The 18,510-nt window shown below is 39.3% G+C and overlaps 1 protein-coding gene across 2 annotated transcripts in view; it reads right to left on the bottom strand.

Annotated features, from left to right (window-relative positions):
• Nucleotides 1–18,510, bottom strand: part of PEPD (peptidase D) — a 220,681-nt gene that overhangs the window by 71,965 nt on the left and 130,206 nt on the right. For both annotated transcript variants that reach the window (XM_065416423.1, XM_065416424.1), the window contains 2 exons: nt 11,850–11,918; nt 129–206 (listed from right to left, as the gene is read on the bottom strand). In XM_065416423.1, coding sequence (XP_065272495.1) covers nt 129–206; nt 11,850–11,918 — 147 coding nt within the window. The remainder of the gene's footprint in view (nt 1–128; nt 207–11,849; nt 11,919–18,510) is intronic.

The following is an 18,510-nucleotide window of genomic DNA, read 5'->3' as shown; positions in this document are numbered from 1 at the left end:
GGACCCTAATCCTTAGGTGGCCATCTTTTTACTGCTCAAGTTAAGACTAAAGGCACTCAAATACAGTGCTGAGATTGTTTCTTTTTAAAGCTGTCTAAGAAACAACACTAAGCAATCCTTTAACTTACCACAAGTCTCCATCTTCAACAGTCTTGTCATTTGGGGCTCCAGCATGTCCATAGTGCAAAACAGAGGAGTTGTTGCCACTGACATTGAAAAATAAAATACACAGAATTAACATAAAAAACAATTAAAAACACAAGGAGAAAGAAAACTGTGAAGTGTAAAATAGTTTTCTTTAAATACCAGAATATTTTAAGGCCCAATATCATGCAACCTGTTGAGGCTGACATAGAACTGGCTCCAGAAACAGAGTCATATCTGCCAGCTTTGTATCCCCTCAGCTGAGCACAGAAGATATTGGCATAGCTGAAAATCTAGGTTTTAGAATGTAAGCCTTTTGTGGGAGGGAACATATTTTGTGGTGCAGCCCCATATATGCTACAGTCGTACACCTCTACCCAGATATAACGCTGTCCTCGGGAGCCAAAAAATTTTACCGCGTTATAGGTGAAACTGCGTTATGTCGAACTTCCTTTGATCCGCCAGAGTGCGCAGCCCCACCCCCCGGAGCACTGCTTTACTGCGTTATATCCAAATTCGTGTTATATCGGGTCGCGTTATATAGGGGTAGAGGTGTATATATGTAACAACATAAAAGTAATTTTCATCTAATATCCATCTACTTCCTTTGAGAATTCCTTAATTTTTAAAATAATAAGTTTCCCTGTTCAAGGTTAAATGGTTCCAGTGGTATAAAACTGAATCTTCACTATAAGATCTGGGATGTTTAATAACTCCCTAGGAGCTACTGGGGCAGGAAAAAATTCACCTGTCCAAGTGAGCTGTTCAAACTTACCTCTAGCATGGTTAGGTATGAGCCCTACAGGAATGAATACATTCCAGATTGTTAGGGGATATTCCCACAGTGTAAGATGTCAGCCATGATACAAGGCATACCAACTGACATATTTACTTTTTTGTGGAGTAAAAAGAGAAAGTCAGCTTTTCATTGTAAAAAATACATTTTTTATTTTTATAAACCAGACTAAGTAAACTGCTGAATCACAGGGGAAGCAAGAAGTCTCCAGAGAAGTACAGGCACTTGTTTCACATTTCTGAAAACTCCATGATCCATTCAGTGACCTATTTTTGGTCACAGTGCCTTGTTTTGCCTAGTCTGCTGTTATTCCTCTGGGTCTATCAAATATTGAGTTAAAAGATAGGAGAGATCTCAAGCTCTACTGATTTTCATTTTGCTATTCTCCTCAGATAAGTGCTCTCTCATTTTTTATTTCACAGAGGCTAAAAGAATTGTTTTATAGCCAAAAATACATGTGTCAGAACAGATATACTGGTAGCATCTGTGTCACCTCTCAATATGTGACTAACCTTTTATCAAAACCTTGCCGGTTCAAATAGGATTCTCTCAATTCTGGTCAAGGGGTGGCTTAGTGTCTTGGATGTAAATCATCCTAGGTTTAACTCCAGTGAATTCAATGGAGTCACATCAGGGATAAAAGTATCCCTCTGAAATATTTCTGAGGCCAGATTTTTTTAGCGCTGTACACATGCCGTTAGAGAAATGAAAATACATATGCATTATTTGCAGAGAGCTTTTACCATCAATGCATATTTAGTAGTTGTGCAAAGAAGTGGCCACTTAGATGTCTAACTGATCACTTGTCCATGAAATTAACATAGCAACTGAATGTACAAATTCTGCATACATGCAGTTTAAAGGTCTAGGCCCTGTTTACATTTTTGATCAATAACTTTTTTTCATTGCTAAGGATTTTCATATTATAAGTACCAAAATCTGAGTGTTGTGGGATTGATTTATGAGGAAAGGAACTGTCAAACGTTAAAAGAACATTACAAGGTTACAATGTCAAGCACTCAAAAGTTAAGAAATACCAGAATTAAGATTGCCCAAGCAACCTTAATTTGCCCCCCTGCTGCATATGCATGGTACAGTCTTTACTTACATGATCATCCACTATTTTTTCTCCACAGGACCCCTGCTTCATTCAATACAAAGATGTGTCGGTGCTCACTTCATGAGCAGCTATTCAATATTTTGTTTCATCCTCAATGTTCAATGTATGGCCCTAAGCCTTATTTACTGCATATTACTCAAAGCTGCTCTGAATACAGAATTAATAATTGCTTCATGGGCTTTTCTATGGTGAATGTCACTACAGCATTTGAGTTCTTTACAACTATTAATTTATTTTCACAAGACCTCTGTGAAATGCAAGGGTGATATTATGTCCATTCCACAGATGGGGAACTAAGGCATAGAGAGATTTAAGGTTAAAAGTATCCACCACTGTTAGGTGTCCAATTTGACACATTTAGTACCTGATTTTTCAGAGTTCTTAGCATTATACAGCATTTTATATGTTCAAGGACAGCTCCACTGAACTAAATTGCAGCTGTGAGTAAATAGGGAACACATGCAAAAAGTGACCACCTGCAAAAAGTTTGGTTTCAGTGACTTGACTAGCATTACATAGGAACTCTGTGTCAGAAGCAGAGAATCAAATTCTGCAGGGCAGCATTCAACTGCCTTAACCAGGAGACCGTCCTTTATCTTCCTGCAATCTCCTGCCTCATTACTACATACTTTCCAACTGTAACAAATTAATTCCTCTGCCTTTCCCTACCATACGACTACTAGTTCCAGTCTCCTCCCTTGGGTCCTGATCTCAGTACCAGTCTCCTTTTCCAATCAACCCCAGCAGGGCCGGCTCCAGGCACCAGCGGAGGAAGCACGTGCCTGGGGCGGCACATGCTAAGGGGCGGCATTCCGTCCATTCTTGGGGCGGCACAGTCCGTGCAGCTTTTTTTTTTTTTTCCTTCGGCAGTTCGGGTGGCTTTTTTTTGCTTGGGGGGACAAAAATGGTAGAGCCGGCCCTGAATCCCAGTCTCCTGGCCCAGTCAGTTCCAGGCCCCTCTAGCCCCCGCCTCCAGTCCTAGTTGTGAATTTTCCCCCCACTCTGTCTCCTTGTCTCAATCTACTCTCCCCATACCATGGTTGAGCTCTTGTCCCCTCTAAATTTGAATCAGGCAACTTCCTTCTTCATACTGCCTGGGTATCAGCAGGGGGGTAATGAGAACACAGGAGAGAATCTCCTTGCCTTCCATTCTGACTCCAGCACAGCTTGGAGCTACAATTGCAGAGAAGGTCCCACTCAGTTCCAAGCTGCAGCAAGCTCAGTGTGGATGGAACCTTCTGAGTTTTCAGCTGCAAAGCTCTAGCTAGTCACTCCTGAGCATGTGCAAACAGTGATTTTTCCTCAAAGGTTTACAACTTGACCAAGTCTGGGCAGATTTGCATGGGACAGTAAAAGGCACATCCTTGACACAAAGACCACACTCCTCTGCCATATTTCGAGTCCCTGCTGCAAAGCCTGGAGAGACATATTTTTCCTAAGCCTTATTCTCAGACACTATTGAACCATTCTGTCTGAATTTTTTCAAAAACAGTTCAGCCAGAGACAGACATCAACCTGCAAAATTTGGCAAAGGTTTGGCGAAGTTATGAGCAACTGAAAACACAGTCTTATAATGGGAAGAGTCGGACAACCTTAACAGTAGACAGTGCTACCAACCCCACTTTTAATTACTTGGCCAAATGACGAAGAGAGGGTTGAAGAAGAAAATAGCTGTACACATTTATATGAAGGTTGTAAATGCCAAGGACCAAGAAATATTTTGTAGGTTGATCTAAGATGGTGTAACCAAAAATAAAAAAAAGTAAAGAACATACATTTAGGTCAAACAACAGTAAAAATTCCTGATGATCAAATCAAATAGACTATGGAATCCTTTCCCAAGACAAGTGTTGGGAGTTCTAATTTTTAGAGGGCTGGTCCTGCACTTCTTACATTGGCAAAACTCCCATTGAAATGAGAGCTTGAGAGAGTAGAGTTAGTAGGATTAATCCCTAAGATTTTATGATTCTATTCATTCTTGGTAAGTGTGGATAATTATGGGAATAAATAAAAGTGAGAAAAAAATTAAATGTATCGTCTTCTACTATAAAGAGCCCTACAGCTGGTTAATTTCTAGTGTATGCATGGTTTGCAATGTTATCAAACATACATGCATGAAAACAAGCCCTACAACACAGTTTGTCATGATTTTAGCTGTGTTATTTAAATAATATAATTTTTAAAATATTTTTACAAAAAGTGAGGATAAAACAAGATATTAATATTGTATGAGCAGTTTTAAAAATATATATTTAACATGGCGCCTCAGGGCTTGATTCTGACATAATGTATCTGTAGATAACTAGTTTACATATAACCATGTGATGGGATCAGCTTTGAGTATCGTGCACCATACCGCCTATGCATATTGATTCTCCTAATTTGTTTTACATGATAATATCAATTTATAATTTTATTATAATACATAAAATGTAAAACCGTCTTCAAAAATGCATGTACTGAAAAACTATGGCGACTATGGAAACATGTGCATTACGCAGAATGTTTTCAGCAACAGGTATTCCAAATCCAACCACGCTGGATTTCAGGTTATGGTTTAATTGTAGAGGTTTATAGTAAGAAAAAAAAAATCACTCCTTTATTAATGAGCACTAATTACTATACTTTAACCCTCTCTTTAATTTAAATGCATAGGAACAAATATAATTTTCCTTCAACTGGAAGGACATTTCTGAGGGCTTGTCTACACAGACAATTAGTTTGCGCCAAGTTGGAGTGTTAATCTACCCACACTAGTCTTCTGGGATTTCTTTTTCATTCAGCCCATGACCCACTGTCTTCTACTGCTTCTGTCAAGAGAGAGAAGACACATGTCCTTCTCAGAAGTTATCAACATCAGCGTTCCATGAACCAGACAGGAAAAAGTGCTCTATGAGTGAAGTTATAGAAACCTGTCCATCTGGGACATCACCTCCAGGAAAGTGACATCAGCCCATGGAGAGAAGTTCTAATATTTCGCCAGAAGTCAGCTCAAATATAAAGCTGCAGCTACACTTTTAGGCTGACTTCAAAGCAACTTTCAAAAATAAAGTCTGGATTTTAAATCAGACTGGTCTACGATTTGCTAGTATTAGTCACTGGTGGTATACACAATCCTTAATTTAGAAACAAATTACTTTGCTTCCAGAGAGCAAAGGTTTTAAAATGGTACGTGACAAATCTATATTTAAGTATCCTAAAACTTCAGAGGTGCTGAGCACCTGTCACTCTACTGACTTCATATGATGTTCAAAACCTCTGAAAATCATGACACATATTTATGTACCTTAATATGGATCTAGATGCCTATCTTTAGGCATCCAAATTTAAAAGTTTTGCCAGAGGATGTTTTGCCTCTATTTTAACTCCTTTAACAATTTTTCCAAATTGTTACTAATCTGAAGAATCGGAAAAGACCGGATAACTTGGTAAATTCATGCCACTGACAGAATACAAACCGCAGGAGTCAGAAAAGTTCAGAACATATTGTCAGTCAGAAAGGACTGTGAAAAGAAAAATAAGCAGAAGTAAGAGACGTGGAATGTAATAGCAGCAATTAAAAGAGTGTAATAACAGCAGCAATTAAAAGGGAAAAACTATAGCAACAGACAATTTGAAACTAACAATTAGCTGTATATCAGGAAAACCTGAATTAAAATTAAGATACCATAAACTACAACAGCAAGCTACTTCCTCTGAGATTTAGAAAGAATAATTTTAATCCAAACGGGAGCATTAAGCAGCTTCTCTACACTTCTGGATCTGAGAGAGACTGGAAATATTTTTTATTATAATTAAAAGAAAGGAGCTGAGAGAGTTATTAACTCTACTAACCTGACTCAAGAGGATTTATAAAGGCCCACAGATACAAAGAGCCGTTTTACTTACCTATTCTTATATAACTAGAATCATTTGATGTGGGGAGCTGAGATAACCAACGGAGGAAACTAGTACCTGAGAAACACCCATATCTGAGGTAACAGCTGCCAAATAGCTGCTGATCACACCTGTGAAGTAAGAGACTAGAGCTCTTGTAGTGCACCTTAATCAATCTTTCTGGTCTCTCAGAGTGTATCCCCTAAGGTGTTCAACCTCCAGCCCTTACCCATCTCAGGATGGAATCTCATGATTCTTCTACTCCTAGCTCAGGATCTGGGTACTCTGCCCTGTATATACCATTGCTTAGTACTGTGTCCAGTAATATTGGAAGAAATGTATACAATAAAAGTATATAATATTTTGGATATCCTAGAGAAGTTTCCAAGTTCAGGTGAGAGATTGCAGAGCTGTGATTCTCTAATGCTGCTTTTTCATTCTTGCAATATCTCATGCTTTTACTAAAATGCTTAATATATCATTTCAATGTATGTTTTTAAATTTCTTATGACATTATTTTGGGCAACTGTTATAAAGCAAAGTAAGGTAGACAAGGTAATATCTTTTATTGGACCAACTTCTGTTGGTGAAAGAGATAAGCTTTTGAGATAGAGGTCTTCTTCAGGTCCTGTGTGTGTAGCTCGAAACCTTGTCTCATTCACCAGCAGAAGTTGGTCTAATAAAAGTTATTGCTTCACCCATCATGTCTCTCTAATATCCTGGGATCAACACGGCTACAAGGATACCTTTCTTTATTTGCAGTGTTCATTTTAAAAAGCATATGCGGCTGTGAGGTGGTTGCTTTAATCTTTGACAGAGTGACACTGTGGTCTGAAAGGACTGGGCCTGGGAGGAAGGAGCTCCTGAGTACCAGTTCTGGCTGATTCACTGTGTGACACTGGGCAAGTCACTTAACTTCTCAGTTTTCTCCAATGCAAAAATGGCTACTTGCTTATCTCCCAGGGGTACTGAAAAGGATAATTAGTTAATGTTTACACAGTGCTTTGAAGTAGTAAAGTGCTATATAAGTGCCAGGTATATCTGAATATACACATTTAATTATCAATAACTGTAACAGGGTTGGCACGCACCTTGCATGGGTGCCCCCTTTTCTCTGGCTGATATACCTGTAATCACAGTCTTTTTTCAGGGTGGCACCAGCCTCTCACGAGCAGGTGTGATCCTGCTTTTGGTTTTAGTTCTTATATTGGGGTGGCACCCGCCTCTCACGAGCACCCTCCCGGCTGATAGTTCTCTTGGTGGATCTTCAGCGACTCAGCCCTCCGGCCGAGCTGCATACACTGTCCCTCCTTCCAGAGTATACAATCCCGAGTTCTTATCATGGCCCTGGTATGGGGCTGTAGCTCTTCAGCTTCTTCCCAGAGGCACTGCCTTCTTCAACCACCCAGCCAGGGCCTATGTCGGTACCCGCAGTTGGTGGTGTTTCAGCCGTCCTTCCTGGGCTCAGTCTTCAACCAACCCAGCAGGGCCCACCTCGATACCTCTCTGGCCAGGCCAGGTTCTGTGCTCGGTCCCCCTGGGCTTCAGCCTGCCTGCACTGCTCTTCCTGCCAGCCAGGCATCTGGTCTTCAGCAGCCTTCTCTGGGCTTCAGTCCTGTCTGCAGTGAGTGCTCCACAGTGAGCTGTCCTTGGTACTGCTGCTCTTTCAGCCAGCCAGTCTTCACTCCTCGAGCTCCACACAGCAACTGAACTTCTCTGCTCTGCTGCTTGTCTTACATAGGGCTCTTCTGGCCCCAGATTGGTCGCTCCATCAGCCCCTCTGATTGGCCATTCTTCTGCAGCCACTCTAGGCTGCCTGGAGGACTTCTCTCTGCTATATTCTCAGGCAGGCTGATGCAGAGCCAAGAGGCCTCCAGTAGGGCCTCCGGACCTAGTCCATCCTGCCACAATAACCAAATACTGGTATTCTTATTTAATTGCATTTATGCACATCTACATTTAACATTACTTTTAAAGTGATAACAGTCTTGGTTGAAATTACCTAAAGATCTTCAAGGTGCAATCTGATACCCAAGTGTGCATTCAGCCATAATAATAGTTAGCAGTAAAGTTTACTGATTTTTAAAGGTGACTAATCTGTATGTAAAGATGTAAACTGAAATATTTACTCCTATTCAGTTACCTACAAAACATTGAAATCTTTGTACTGTCTTTGACATGTTGATTTACCATCCTGAGATGATGATGAGCAACAACTTTGAGTGCTTACACTGAAAATTCATGCAAAGTTATTTATTTCTGTACTGAATTGCAGCATTGATTGCTCTTGATTTCTTTTTCTTTTGTGATTTGTTTAATAAAAACCCATTTAGTTACTAGCACTCAGAACTTTCAGATACCTTTATTTCTTCAGAAAGGAAAGCGGTAATTTGAAAAAAAGGGGGGGGGAAGCATGAATGAATTAGTGAAGTCATTCCTATTTTGAAAATCCAGCCAGAATTTAGTAGATATTAATTGAACATGTCTGTATACTTTTTATTTAACTCAACAGCAAACTTGTGTTTATTTCCAAACACTATTTCTCTATAGAAACTAGAACAGGGCTTGTATCTCAAAGAACAGATTCAGTTATATAAGTATTCATTAATGTTTAGAGCTACAAAACTTGAAGCTACTCGACTCAGCACTAATACAGTAACAGGCTTTAATACACAGCTCCAATAGTTTGATTTTTGTACAATCCAATTATCCCAAAGAGTCATCTTTACAAGCTACTTATTTGTTGAATATCGTAAATGTCTATTTTGTAAGAAGCTTCCTAATATCTGAGAAAGCATGCTTATTATTACCTTCTACAGTTAAAAGTCTAATATTAATTTAATTCATAAAGAGGATCCCCCTCCCCTGAGTGTGCTCCACGCTCACTCTGCCTCTTCCTGCCCCCACTCCTCTCCCTCCCCCACAGAGCCTCCTGCCCACCGCTGAACAGCTGATCAGTAGTGGGCAGGAGATGCTGTGGGTGGGGTGGGGGAGGAGCTGATTGACAGGGCCTGCCAGTGGGTGCTGAGCACCCACTATTTTTTTCCTTGGGTGCTCCAGCCCCGGAGCACCCATGGAGTCGGCACCTATGCTCTGATGTACATGCACACCCTAAACATGGTGTTCACTAAACATGGTGTTCAACAGCCTGAAAATCCACACATAGGGGATCCCTTTGGCATAGAGGATCACTTTGGTTGCAGCAACTTCCATGCAGTCAAAAACCAACTTGCTCCTTGGATAGGCTGGTGTCCACAGTGGGCCCGATTTGGTTCAGAATCATATGCTCCATCACCTTGTAGTTGATGCTCAAGACGGAGATTGGTCTATAATTAGAAGGTGATCTGTAGGTTTTCTAGGCTCTAAGAGTGCAATGACCTTGGCTTCTCTCCACACACAGGGGATTTCATTGGTCTGCAGGATGTTGGTGAAAAGCTGCACCATCCATTTCCATGCAAGTGGACCCAGGTTACATATGAACTCAGGATAGATACCATCTTTTCCCAATTTTGTGGCGGCAATGGTGGCATCCATCTTCTTACTTGTGTCCAGACCACTGGGACGATGAAATGCACGTGGACATCACCTGCCAAAGTTGATGCTGGACTTGTCTCCGATACGGTTTGTTCACAGGCTGTTTTGATGTCCACTAAATTTTAGCAGTGATGGCACTGGCTTTCACCTGCAGGCTAGTGGCATATGTGGGATTTGCAGTCCCCAGGTGTGTCAGCAGGTTCCAGGCGCATCTGCTCCAGTGTGTGAAGTTTAGACGTTCTACACATTCATGCCACCATTTCCCCCTTGCTGCATCCATTTGACGACAGGAGGGCTTTTCCAGTGTCTGTCTTTCTATATTTGTCATATTTGTGGAGGAGCTCTTGGCTCTCTGAAGTTCAGCATGGAATGTATGATGACCTGTGTCCCAGGCATGTGTTCTTCTTTGCAACGGAGATTAGGAGTGAAGTAAAACAGTCAAACATCTTTGGTGCAGGGGGAGCACAGGAGATTGTGTTGTTCACAGTCCTAGTGAAAATGGCCAAATCTACTTTTTTTTGATGTTCCAGAGCTGCGCCAATCTTGAGTAGAGAACTGGGATTTGAATGCCAATATTGGTCAGTACTGGTCTGTGCTGGCTGTTTGGGAAGTTATCAAGGATGATCCACGATATGGGTATTGGTGTGCCTGTATCATCTTTAGAGATAAACATCAGATCAGGGCAGTATCCTCTGTCCCATCTTACAGAAAGGAAAGTGATGCGCTGTTCTGCATCAAAAAGGAGGAACATATCATTTGCCAACATGCAGTGTGTCAGTTCTTCACCTGCAATGTTGCTTGCTGCATAGCCCCATTGTATGTGGTGACTATTAAAGTCATGCACAAATACAGCAGGATCCTATGCATTCTGTATTGCTGGTTGAGGCCACTGTGCACCAGTTGGTTTATATACATGAATGATGGTTAGCTTGCCGATGCACATGGAGATTATAGTTGTTTCTTTTGTGTGTTATAGGAAGTAGAACCACATATTAGTTGATCTCCTGCTTTATATAAATTGCCAGCCAGTATTTTGTATGGTAATTGCTGGCTATGAATGTATAGCCATTGATTTTGTATTAATGGACTTTTTCTTCATTTGCAACACGGATCGCCTGGAAGACAAGGCCATCGATGTTGGTCATTTTCAGTATTTTCTCCAGGTAGTCACACTAGGACTGTGAGAGGCCTTCAACATTCAACTGGCAGGTTCGATCTGCCTAGTATGTTGGCCCTGAAAAATTTGGCTTATTTCATTGCTCTTTTCACCAGGAAGATGACCACCTTTACAAAGTCCATCCTATTAAGTGGGAAACCACGACTAAGGTAATCAGACTAGTGACTGAAAATCAACTGTTGACCTCCCAGGAAAAGAGCAAGAACTCTCAAGTCAAATGAGAATAAGGGGCAAGTTTTCAAACAAATTAGGTGCACAATTCAGTACCAAAATTGCATATGCAATTACTATAATTTTACATGCAAAGAGAGTAAATGCATTTACAAAAAAGGAACTGAGCATTTTCTGCAAATGGCAGAAAAAAACAGGGATCCTAAAAGTGCCCTTTATCATTTTTGCCCACGAGTGATACTGAATGCAACAACAACTTTATGAACCTAAAGTTTAGCTTACTATACAGCATAAAGGCCATTTTATACTATTTGATACAGCAACCCTTTCATTGTAATCAGTGGGAGATCTGTTGTGGACTGAAGGTACCATATGGCTCTAATTTTGAAAATCTGGCCATGGATCACACTGAAAAATGCAGTTAAACCCTCTTCACAGAATGAGTTTTACATCCCTGTAGTAAAATATTTACTATTTTCTCTTCTAGTTCTACATATTAAAAATTTATGTTTATAGAATTACAAATTATATTTTAGCAATATTAACAAAAAAATAATTTCAACAGCAGATGTTCAGCAAGCAAAGAGAAATGGAGCAAAATTTCCTTAAAAGATTAGTTTATTTGCAGTGTATAATAAATTCAGAGACCAGGAATTTTGAAAATGATATGAAAGCCTTTTTTTAAAGAAAGAATGTTTCAGAGAAAGTACTTTTTTTTTTTTTTTTTTAGCTACAAAGAGAAAATATTAAGTCTTTCTTCATATGCTGTTTCATTAAAAAAACCTATTGGTCACAGAAGTGAGCATAAATGTGATACTGGCAATATTAGCAATCATGTAATCTCCTGAGTGCAGCAGAATCTGTAACCTATCTAGTTTACACAGTGCTAGCCATCTCCCCGTTGTTTTCTCAGTAACAAAACTTTAAAGCTCACTTTACTTGTTTCCAAACATATATGGTAAAAATAATTTTACACACTTCCAATGGGATCTTGATAATAAATATTACGGAAGTACACAAAAAGATCTTACCTGCCACAGATACAAGTGTAAGAAGTATGGCGCATGCCACCGCGAGTATAGCAATAATGCTGAAACAGGCTGCAAATAAAAAAAAAAAAAAATCAGTAATTAATAATTTATTCGGAAACAACACAAAGAAAGAAAGCAAGCAAGATTGCACTGAAGCGAGACTTGTGTGTGCAAGTCCCCCTACTACCTGACAAATATCTCTCTGAATTTCTGCTCAATTTAACAATCAAATTAACCTACATTCTCTCATCTCAGCCAGTTTGTGTATTTTTCATCATGTACCTGTCATCAAGCCTGGTATGAAACTTTGCAACAGAAAAACTGCAATGAAGCATGTTTAATTTCTGAAGAATGGTAAATTGCTTTCCTTACTAACTCAGCACAGTAAAACAACTTTGGAATACACTGGTTTACCTGACCTTAGAACCAATTAGCTAATAAATAGTTAATGGATCAAAGGCTAAAAACAATTGTTAAACTGCCTGGGTCTAAGATTACAGAGTTGAATAAAATACCTCCTTCTGGCATATCTGAAACACCAACTACAAATACAATCCACATTTGTTGCAAACCCCTACCTTAATATTTTTCAAAAAGGAAATGCAACTCCCCAGATAGGCTGGCTCTCTCCACAAACAGAGGCCTACCTAAACAAAGGTAAAGGAGTCTTTTCTGGAGTGGACTGAGGGGTCCCACTGGGAAAGATGATCCAAGGCTAGCCCAAGCCTTTTCGAAATTTCAGAGTTTCAGGTTTGCACACCACTGAATTGGCTCTGACACCTACAGGTGGTCCCCGCTAGTGCAGGTTGATGCAAACTAGCAATGTGCGTGGGAACCTGCCGGATAGCTGCCCATGCCGCACCTGTTCTCTAGATAAAAAGACTTTATTTTCCCACATTTTACTAGTACAGTACTACAATCCACAGTAAGCGTAACAGGAAAAAAGTGTGTGTTCTATTACACACTGAAAACATGAAACTACTTATTTTCACTTAAGGTGCTTAAATACCTCAGTTAGCTTACCATTCAAATGTGAGCAATGAAATAAAGATCTGGATCTCAACACCAAGACTATACTGTAGTGAATAAGAGCCAGATAAGGAAATATTACAAAAGTGCTTGCTTTATATATATATATAAAAATAATTCTGGAAGTTTATTCTCTTTGCAGCACTGTCCTCCTGGGGGAGCTATTTAGCCTTGAAAGCACAAAAGAATTTTCATCTTCACAAATACTGCGCTATAAAAGTCCTTTGCACATGAGGGCAGATGTGCCCACAGCACAATCACTACAGGATTAGGTGCTATAAGAGCTAAGCACATATCATGGACCCTTTTATTCTTTGTGAAATATGCTCTAATTACAATCCAATTCTCTTTAATATTGAATGGATTCGGAAAACTCATTTGTTGTAATACCAAAATCATTTCATTAACACAGAGTGATAATGGTGTCATTCAAACTTCAGAGACGTTATGATTTTGTCCTTTTGTAATAGCAGTCCACAGAACACAATGTTCATTCTTTGAAGGACATTAAGAGTATTACTTAAACAACCATAGAGTCAAAATATATTTCAAAACTTCCCAAAGGGATAATGAATTGAAAAGATACACACCAACCCCCCCCAAATTATGCACACATAAAGGAAATGAAAACAGAACCATATCTCTAAGGACTAAATCCTGACTTTTCAGGGAGATGGATTTTATAGGATTTTTCCTCATCTCTAATTACAATGAATTTACTAGTTTTGGATCTCTCTGGAAATTTAGAAGTGTGCAAAGAGAAAGTCAGAAGGAGAGGATAACAATACAGGAGTCTGGGAGATACTCTGAAATTAAGAGATGGGATAACAAGAGCCCTACTAACTTTCGCAACTGGATGTTATCCATCTTCCATTTGGCAGTCACACATATTCAGTTTCCACTATCACTTCACTTTATGGACCTATGTTTCTTTCCATTTGCAAATTCTAGGTTTCTGTCTCCATAACACATTTGCATATAGAAGTCTATTATTACATGCATTGTAACATGCACCCAAACATTTTGCCCAGTTCCATCTTATATTTGTATGTATGTATAGTAATGCTTATTTAAGTAGCTTTCAGTGTTATTTTTATAAACCCCTACATAGTATTTAAGTGACTGAGTGAAATATTTCCTTTTCTCCGAAGCTTTCAGTAACCTTCTAAAGTGCTTTAAAAATGAAATAATGAAAGCTGTAAACTTCCTTCTATCTTAGATGATATAAAGATAGCAGGGCTTATTTTTCCGTGTGACAAATGACCACATATTCATAAAGCTGGGACTTGTATGAAACTTCATACAGTAATATAACCGTTACCTTTTGCTGCATTCCCAGTTCAGCAATAAAAGGTAGTAAAATAAGTTAAGAGATGCTACATATAATCTACCTATTGTCTGAACTTTCCATTTCCTTTTTCCAAAAATGGTTACATTGGTTGTTTCACATGTTATGGATTTCTTTTAAAAAAGAAAAACTAAAAAGGCATTGTTAATGTGATTGTGCCAGGGATAGTATATCTTTACTGGGTAATGTGTTTTCCACTAGAGACAGGAGTAAAATTATTCACATTATTGTATAGTTACTTTCTCAGTCACGTGATTCATTATAAATTATGTGCTAACGTGGTTGCCATAAAAAAAAAGTCAACATCTGCCAACAGTGGCACCTGAATTTCCACAGTTATTTCTTATTGCAAGTACAAGATATAACTGTAGCATTTCAGATACTACTGCTGGCAAATGCTGGCTTTTTCAAGTTAACAACTGTATGTCCAGCATCTTAAAAGTGGCCTCTATCAGTCTGGCTCCATTACAGTCAATGGGAGTTTGAGCCAAAATTTCACCCCATGTGCTGTAGTTTCTGTAAGAATTTTGCATTGAACAATGCAGCTTATAGTTATATGAAACAGAATATATTTTTCTGAGTAATACATTTGATGGATCTTCATGGCATTCTCCAAGTGCAATGCAAAAGTTAAGGGAGCGAAATACTGCAAGTTGGACATATGACTTAGGGCTTGTCTACACTTACCGGAGGCTCAACGCTGTGGCTATCAATGCATCGGTAGTCGATTTAGCGGGTCTAGTGAAGACCCGCTAAATCGACCACCGATCGCTCTCCCGTCGACTCCTGTACTCCACCTGACCGAGAAGAGTAAGGAGAGTCGACGGGAGAGCGGCTCCCGTCAACATCGTGTAGTGTGGATCCCACAGTAAGTAGATCTAAACTATGTCAATTTGAGTTACGCTATTCACGTAACTCAAATTGCGTAGCTTAGATCGACTTTTCCCTTTAGTGTAGACAAGGCCTAAATCTGGAAATCCATATGCAGCTATATTGGAAACACTGTGTCTGGCATTTAGGCTGGCCGCTTTTTTGACCAGCTGCTATGTATGTTTAATATGGTTTTATGTTGGATCTGGATCATCTGTCTAAGAATTTCTAATGCATGCATCACAGGTGCAAGCAGTTGGCACGTCTTTTTTCCCCTCCCCTTTTAAGTTTCATAGACAGTATTTCCCCTTTAGGGTAAATGTATTTTTTGTCACCCTGCACACTATATATCTTCATGGTGTATACAGATCAGTCATTGGTCTATTTACGTCAGATGTTACCCTGTTTATCCACATAGTTCTGTTTGAACTTCTATGTTCTTTTTACTGCTTTGAAACGAAAATTTATTTTTTAAAAGAGCAAATACCATCAGGTAGTTTTCATTCAAAATTCAGCTTTTAAAAATTATTATAACTGACTGAAAGCGTGTCTTCTGGAGTTTAAGGATAATTTTAAAAACCGACCTCTCTGTCACTGATTTAAAAAAGGGCAAACGTTAGCCCCTATTTTATTACAGCTAAAGAAAATCTAAAGTATGAGCTTACTCTTTCTTAAATCTAAAGCATCAGGTCATCTTATTCCCACAGCTATGCCTATTCTTGATTATTTTATTGACATTGCTAATTTAAGGGACAAGAAAATTTACCTCCCAGAAATGTTGGGTTTTGAGCCACTGGAAACAACAGAGAAGCACTGTCACAGCTACAGGGTGAATAGTGCCTTAGGGGGAGTTTTCCAATAAACAGCTTTTCCATTATTTTCTTCAGGACTCTTATCTTAGCCATTGTTTCATTTCCTGTTGGCTTCTCTCTTAACAGCCTTGTTTGATTTAACTCCTGGCATTCAGATAGGTTAATATCAAACAGATAACTTGAGGAGCATCTGATATTTATAAAAAATAATACACAACTCCCTCAGTTTCCACAAGCACATACTGGTATTTTCAATATCTTAAGTGGTTATTGCATACAAGTAAAGTTAAACCTCCTTATTTTATTGTAAGAAAATAAAAAAACCCACCTGATTTTTTAAGGGTTTTTCAAACTATTTTAATGTAAAATCTACTTTGGATTATCTTTTCTGTCAACAAATGACTAGAATCTCTCTTAGCATATTTTATACTTGCTGTGTTTGTGTTTTTATGGCAATCCTTAGGTGGGTTTCTAATGCAGTATCTTACACGCTGGCAATTCTAATGGGATCTCTTGACCAGGAAAAAGGAAACCAAATAAGGTACGAGTTTAATTTTAACATAGCTTCACTTAATAGCTTGCATGCATGCAGGGCCGGCTCCAGCATTTCTGCCGCTCCAAGCAAAAAAAAAAAAAAGAAAGAAAGGAAAAAAAAAAAAAGCCGCGATCGGCGATGGCAGTTCAGCGGCAGGTCCTTCGCTCCTAGAGGGAGCGAGGGACCTGCCGCCCCCGAATTGCCGCAGGTGCCGCCCCTCTCCCTTGGCCGCCCCAAGCACCTGCTTGTTAAGCTGGTGCCTGGAGCCGGCCCTGCATGCATGGAATAAAGGAGCAAAATCCAGGAGTATTATCAATGTTCATTAACTACTTTTTTCACTTGTCTCTTCTTTTGACATCTTCTTCGTAATATACGACCTATCCCCATACATTCAGTAACGTGTAGTATTTATTTCCTAGAAAGAAGTGAACGTTGGGTGAGCTGAACAAAGAATATGTTATTTATGATTCTTGTCAAAGGTGTTCTTTTTAACAGATAATGGATGTGTAGAAGAGAGCAGTATGCTATACATCTCAACTAGTCTCTTTTGAGACTAGATATTTTTGGACCAAGAAACTACTACTTCTACTTCTAAATCACATCAAAAAAATAAAATCTTTTGAGTCTAGTCTAAAAATCGGTACCAACTATAATTAGTTAGAAATAGAATGGAAGAGAGAAAAAATATAGGGGACAGAGTGCAGAAAGTAGAGCCCTTTGTTACTTTTTCTATCAAGAATTTAACTCCAATTTCTATTATTGTGACAGATACATGACAGTGCTTCTTATGCTTGACTTCCACTGAGCCAAAGTCTGATTCAGTCATCAAGATAGTTTATTTAATGCTGCAATTGAATAAACACACTTGGGTAAGTACAGAGAAAATTTTTCATCCAAAATGAAAGAAACCAATGATGCTGCATTGGCTTAAGTGTGATTCTTCAGTAAATACACAGATCTTGTACTGCAATGCACACATATTTCATTCATTTCTACTGCTTTTCAGCTTCCAAGTGGTATGTTATCGCAACCTTCTGTGCTATGTACAATGGACAACTCCCATGGGTTTTTCAGGCAATATCAACATATCCAAACATTTTCCTCTCCCTTCCCCATTTTGACATGAACAATTGGAGTTATGGCCCTCAGCATGTACTAAGTTTTTAGGACTTGGGGGATAAAGGGAAGAGTACTCAACTTTCCCTTTGCAATCATGCAAATGCTTACAAATATGCTTAACTTTAAATTATAAACTTAAACCTTGTTTTAGTTCTTCAGTTTTGTACATGAAATTAAAAAGCCTGACATTTTCCTCCTGGCCCCAAATACTTCCTACCCTCCAGATTCTTTTCTCTATTCGGAAGGAAAAGTACAAAATAAGCGAAACAGAACCCCCACACAATCCGCCCCCCAACACACACCCTTCCCCGCCAAAATTAAATTGTCACCTACTTTAAATGAGTACTAACTGAGCCTCTTTGTCCATATTTCTTCCCTCTGCTATTCACCCTCCAAAATATCCCTTTCTACCCTCAGGTTTCCAACCTTTAGTAACTGCTATAGATCTGACACTCTGGAGTGGGTGGTCACTCAGAGAAGGGAGAGGAGTCTTAGCTGCCAGCCTTCTGCCCCTCTCCTTTCCCCCTATCCTGTATGTCAGATGCATACAGCCCTTAGAGGCTGGTAGAAGGCAAAGATTTAAAGAAATCAAAACAACTTCCTGGTGTCTGGCCAGAAATGTGAAGAAATCATCAGGTGAACCAAATCTGGAGAATAGTGCTGCAAGTCTGAGAGTGAAATCCTGTCCCCATTGAAGTTACGGCAAAAATCCCATCCATTTTAGTGGGGCCAGGATTTCACCCTACATCTTGGAAGGGTAGGAAGGGACCTCAGGAGGTCATCTAGTCCAACCCCCTGCTCAAAGCAGGACCAATCCCAAACTAAATCATCCAACCCACAGTTCTCTGTTTTAATCAGCCACTCAGAAAACAAAGAAATGGCATCATCCACATCTTTAAAAAACAAGATGAAGCAGAGTGTCATCAGCCTTCTCATGGCACTATGGTC

The sequence above is a fragment of the Emys orbicularis genome, chromosome 14, assembly GCF_028017835.1.
Source record: "Emys orbicularis isolate rEmyOrb1 chromosome 14, rEmyOrb1.hap1, whole genome shotgun sequence".
Classification (NCBI taxonomy): Eukaryota; Metazoa; Chordata; order Testudines; family Emydidae; genus Emys; species Emys orbicularis.
This window is presented reverse-complemented; position numbering and strand designations above follow the sequence as displayed.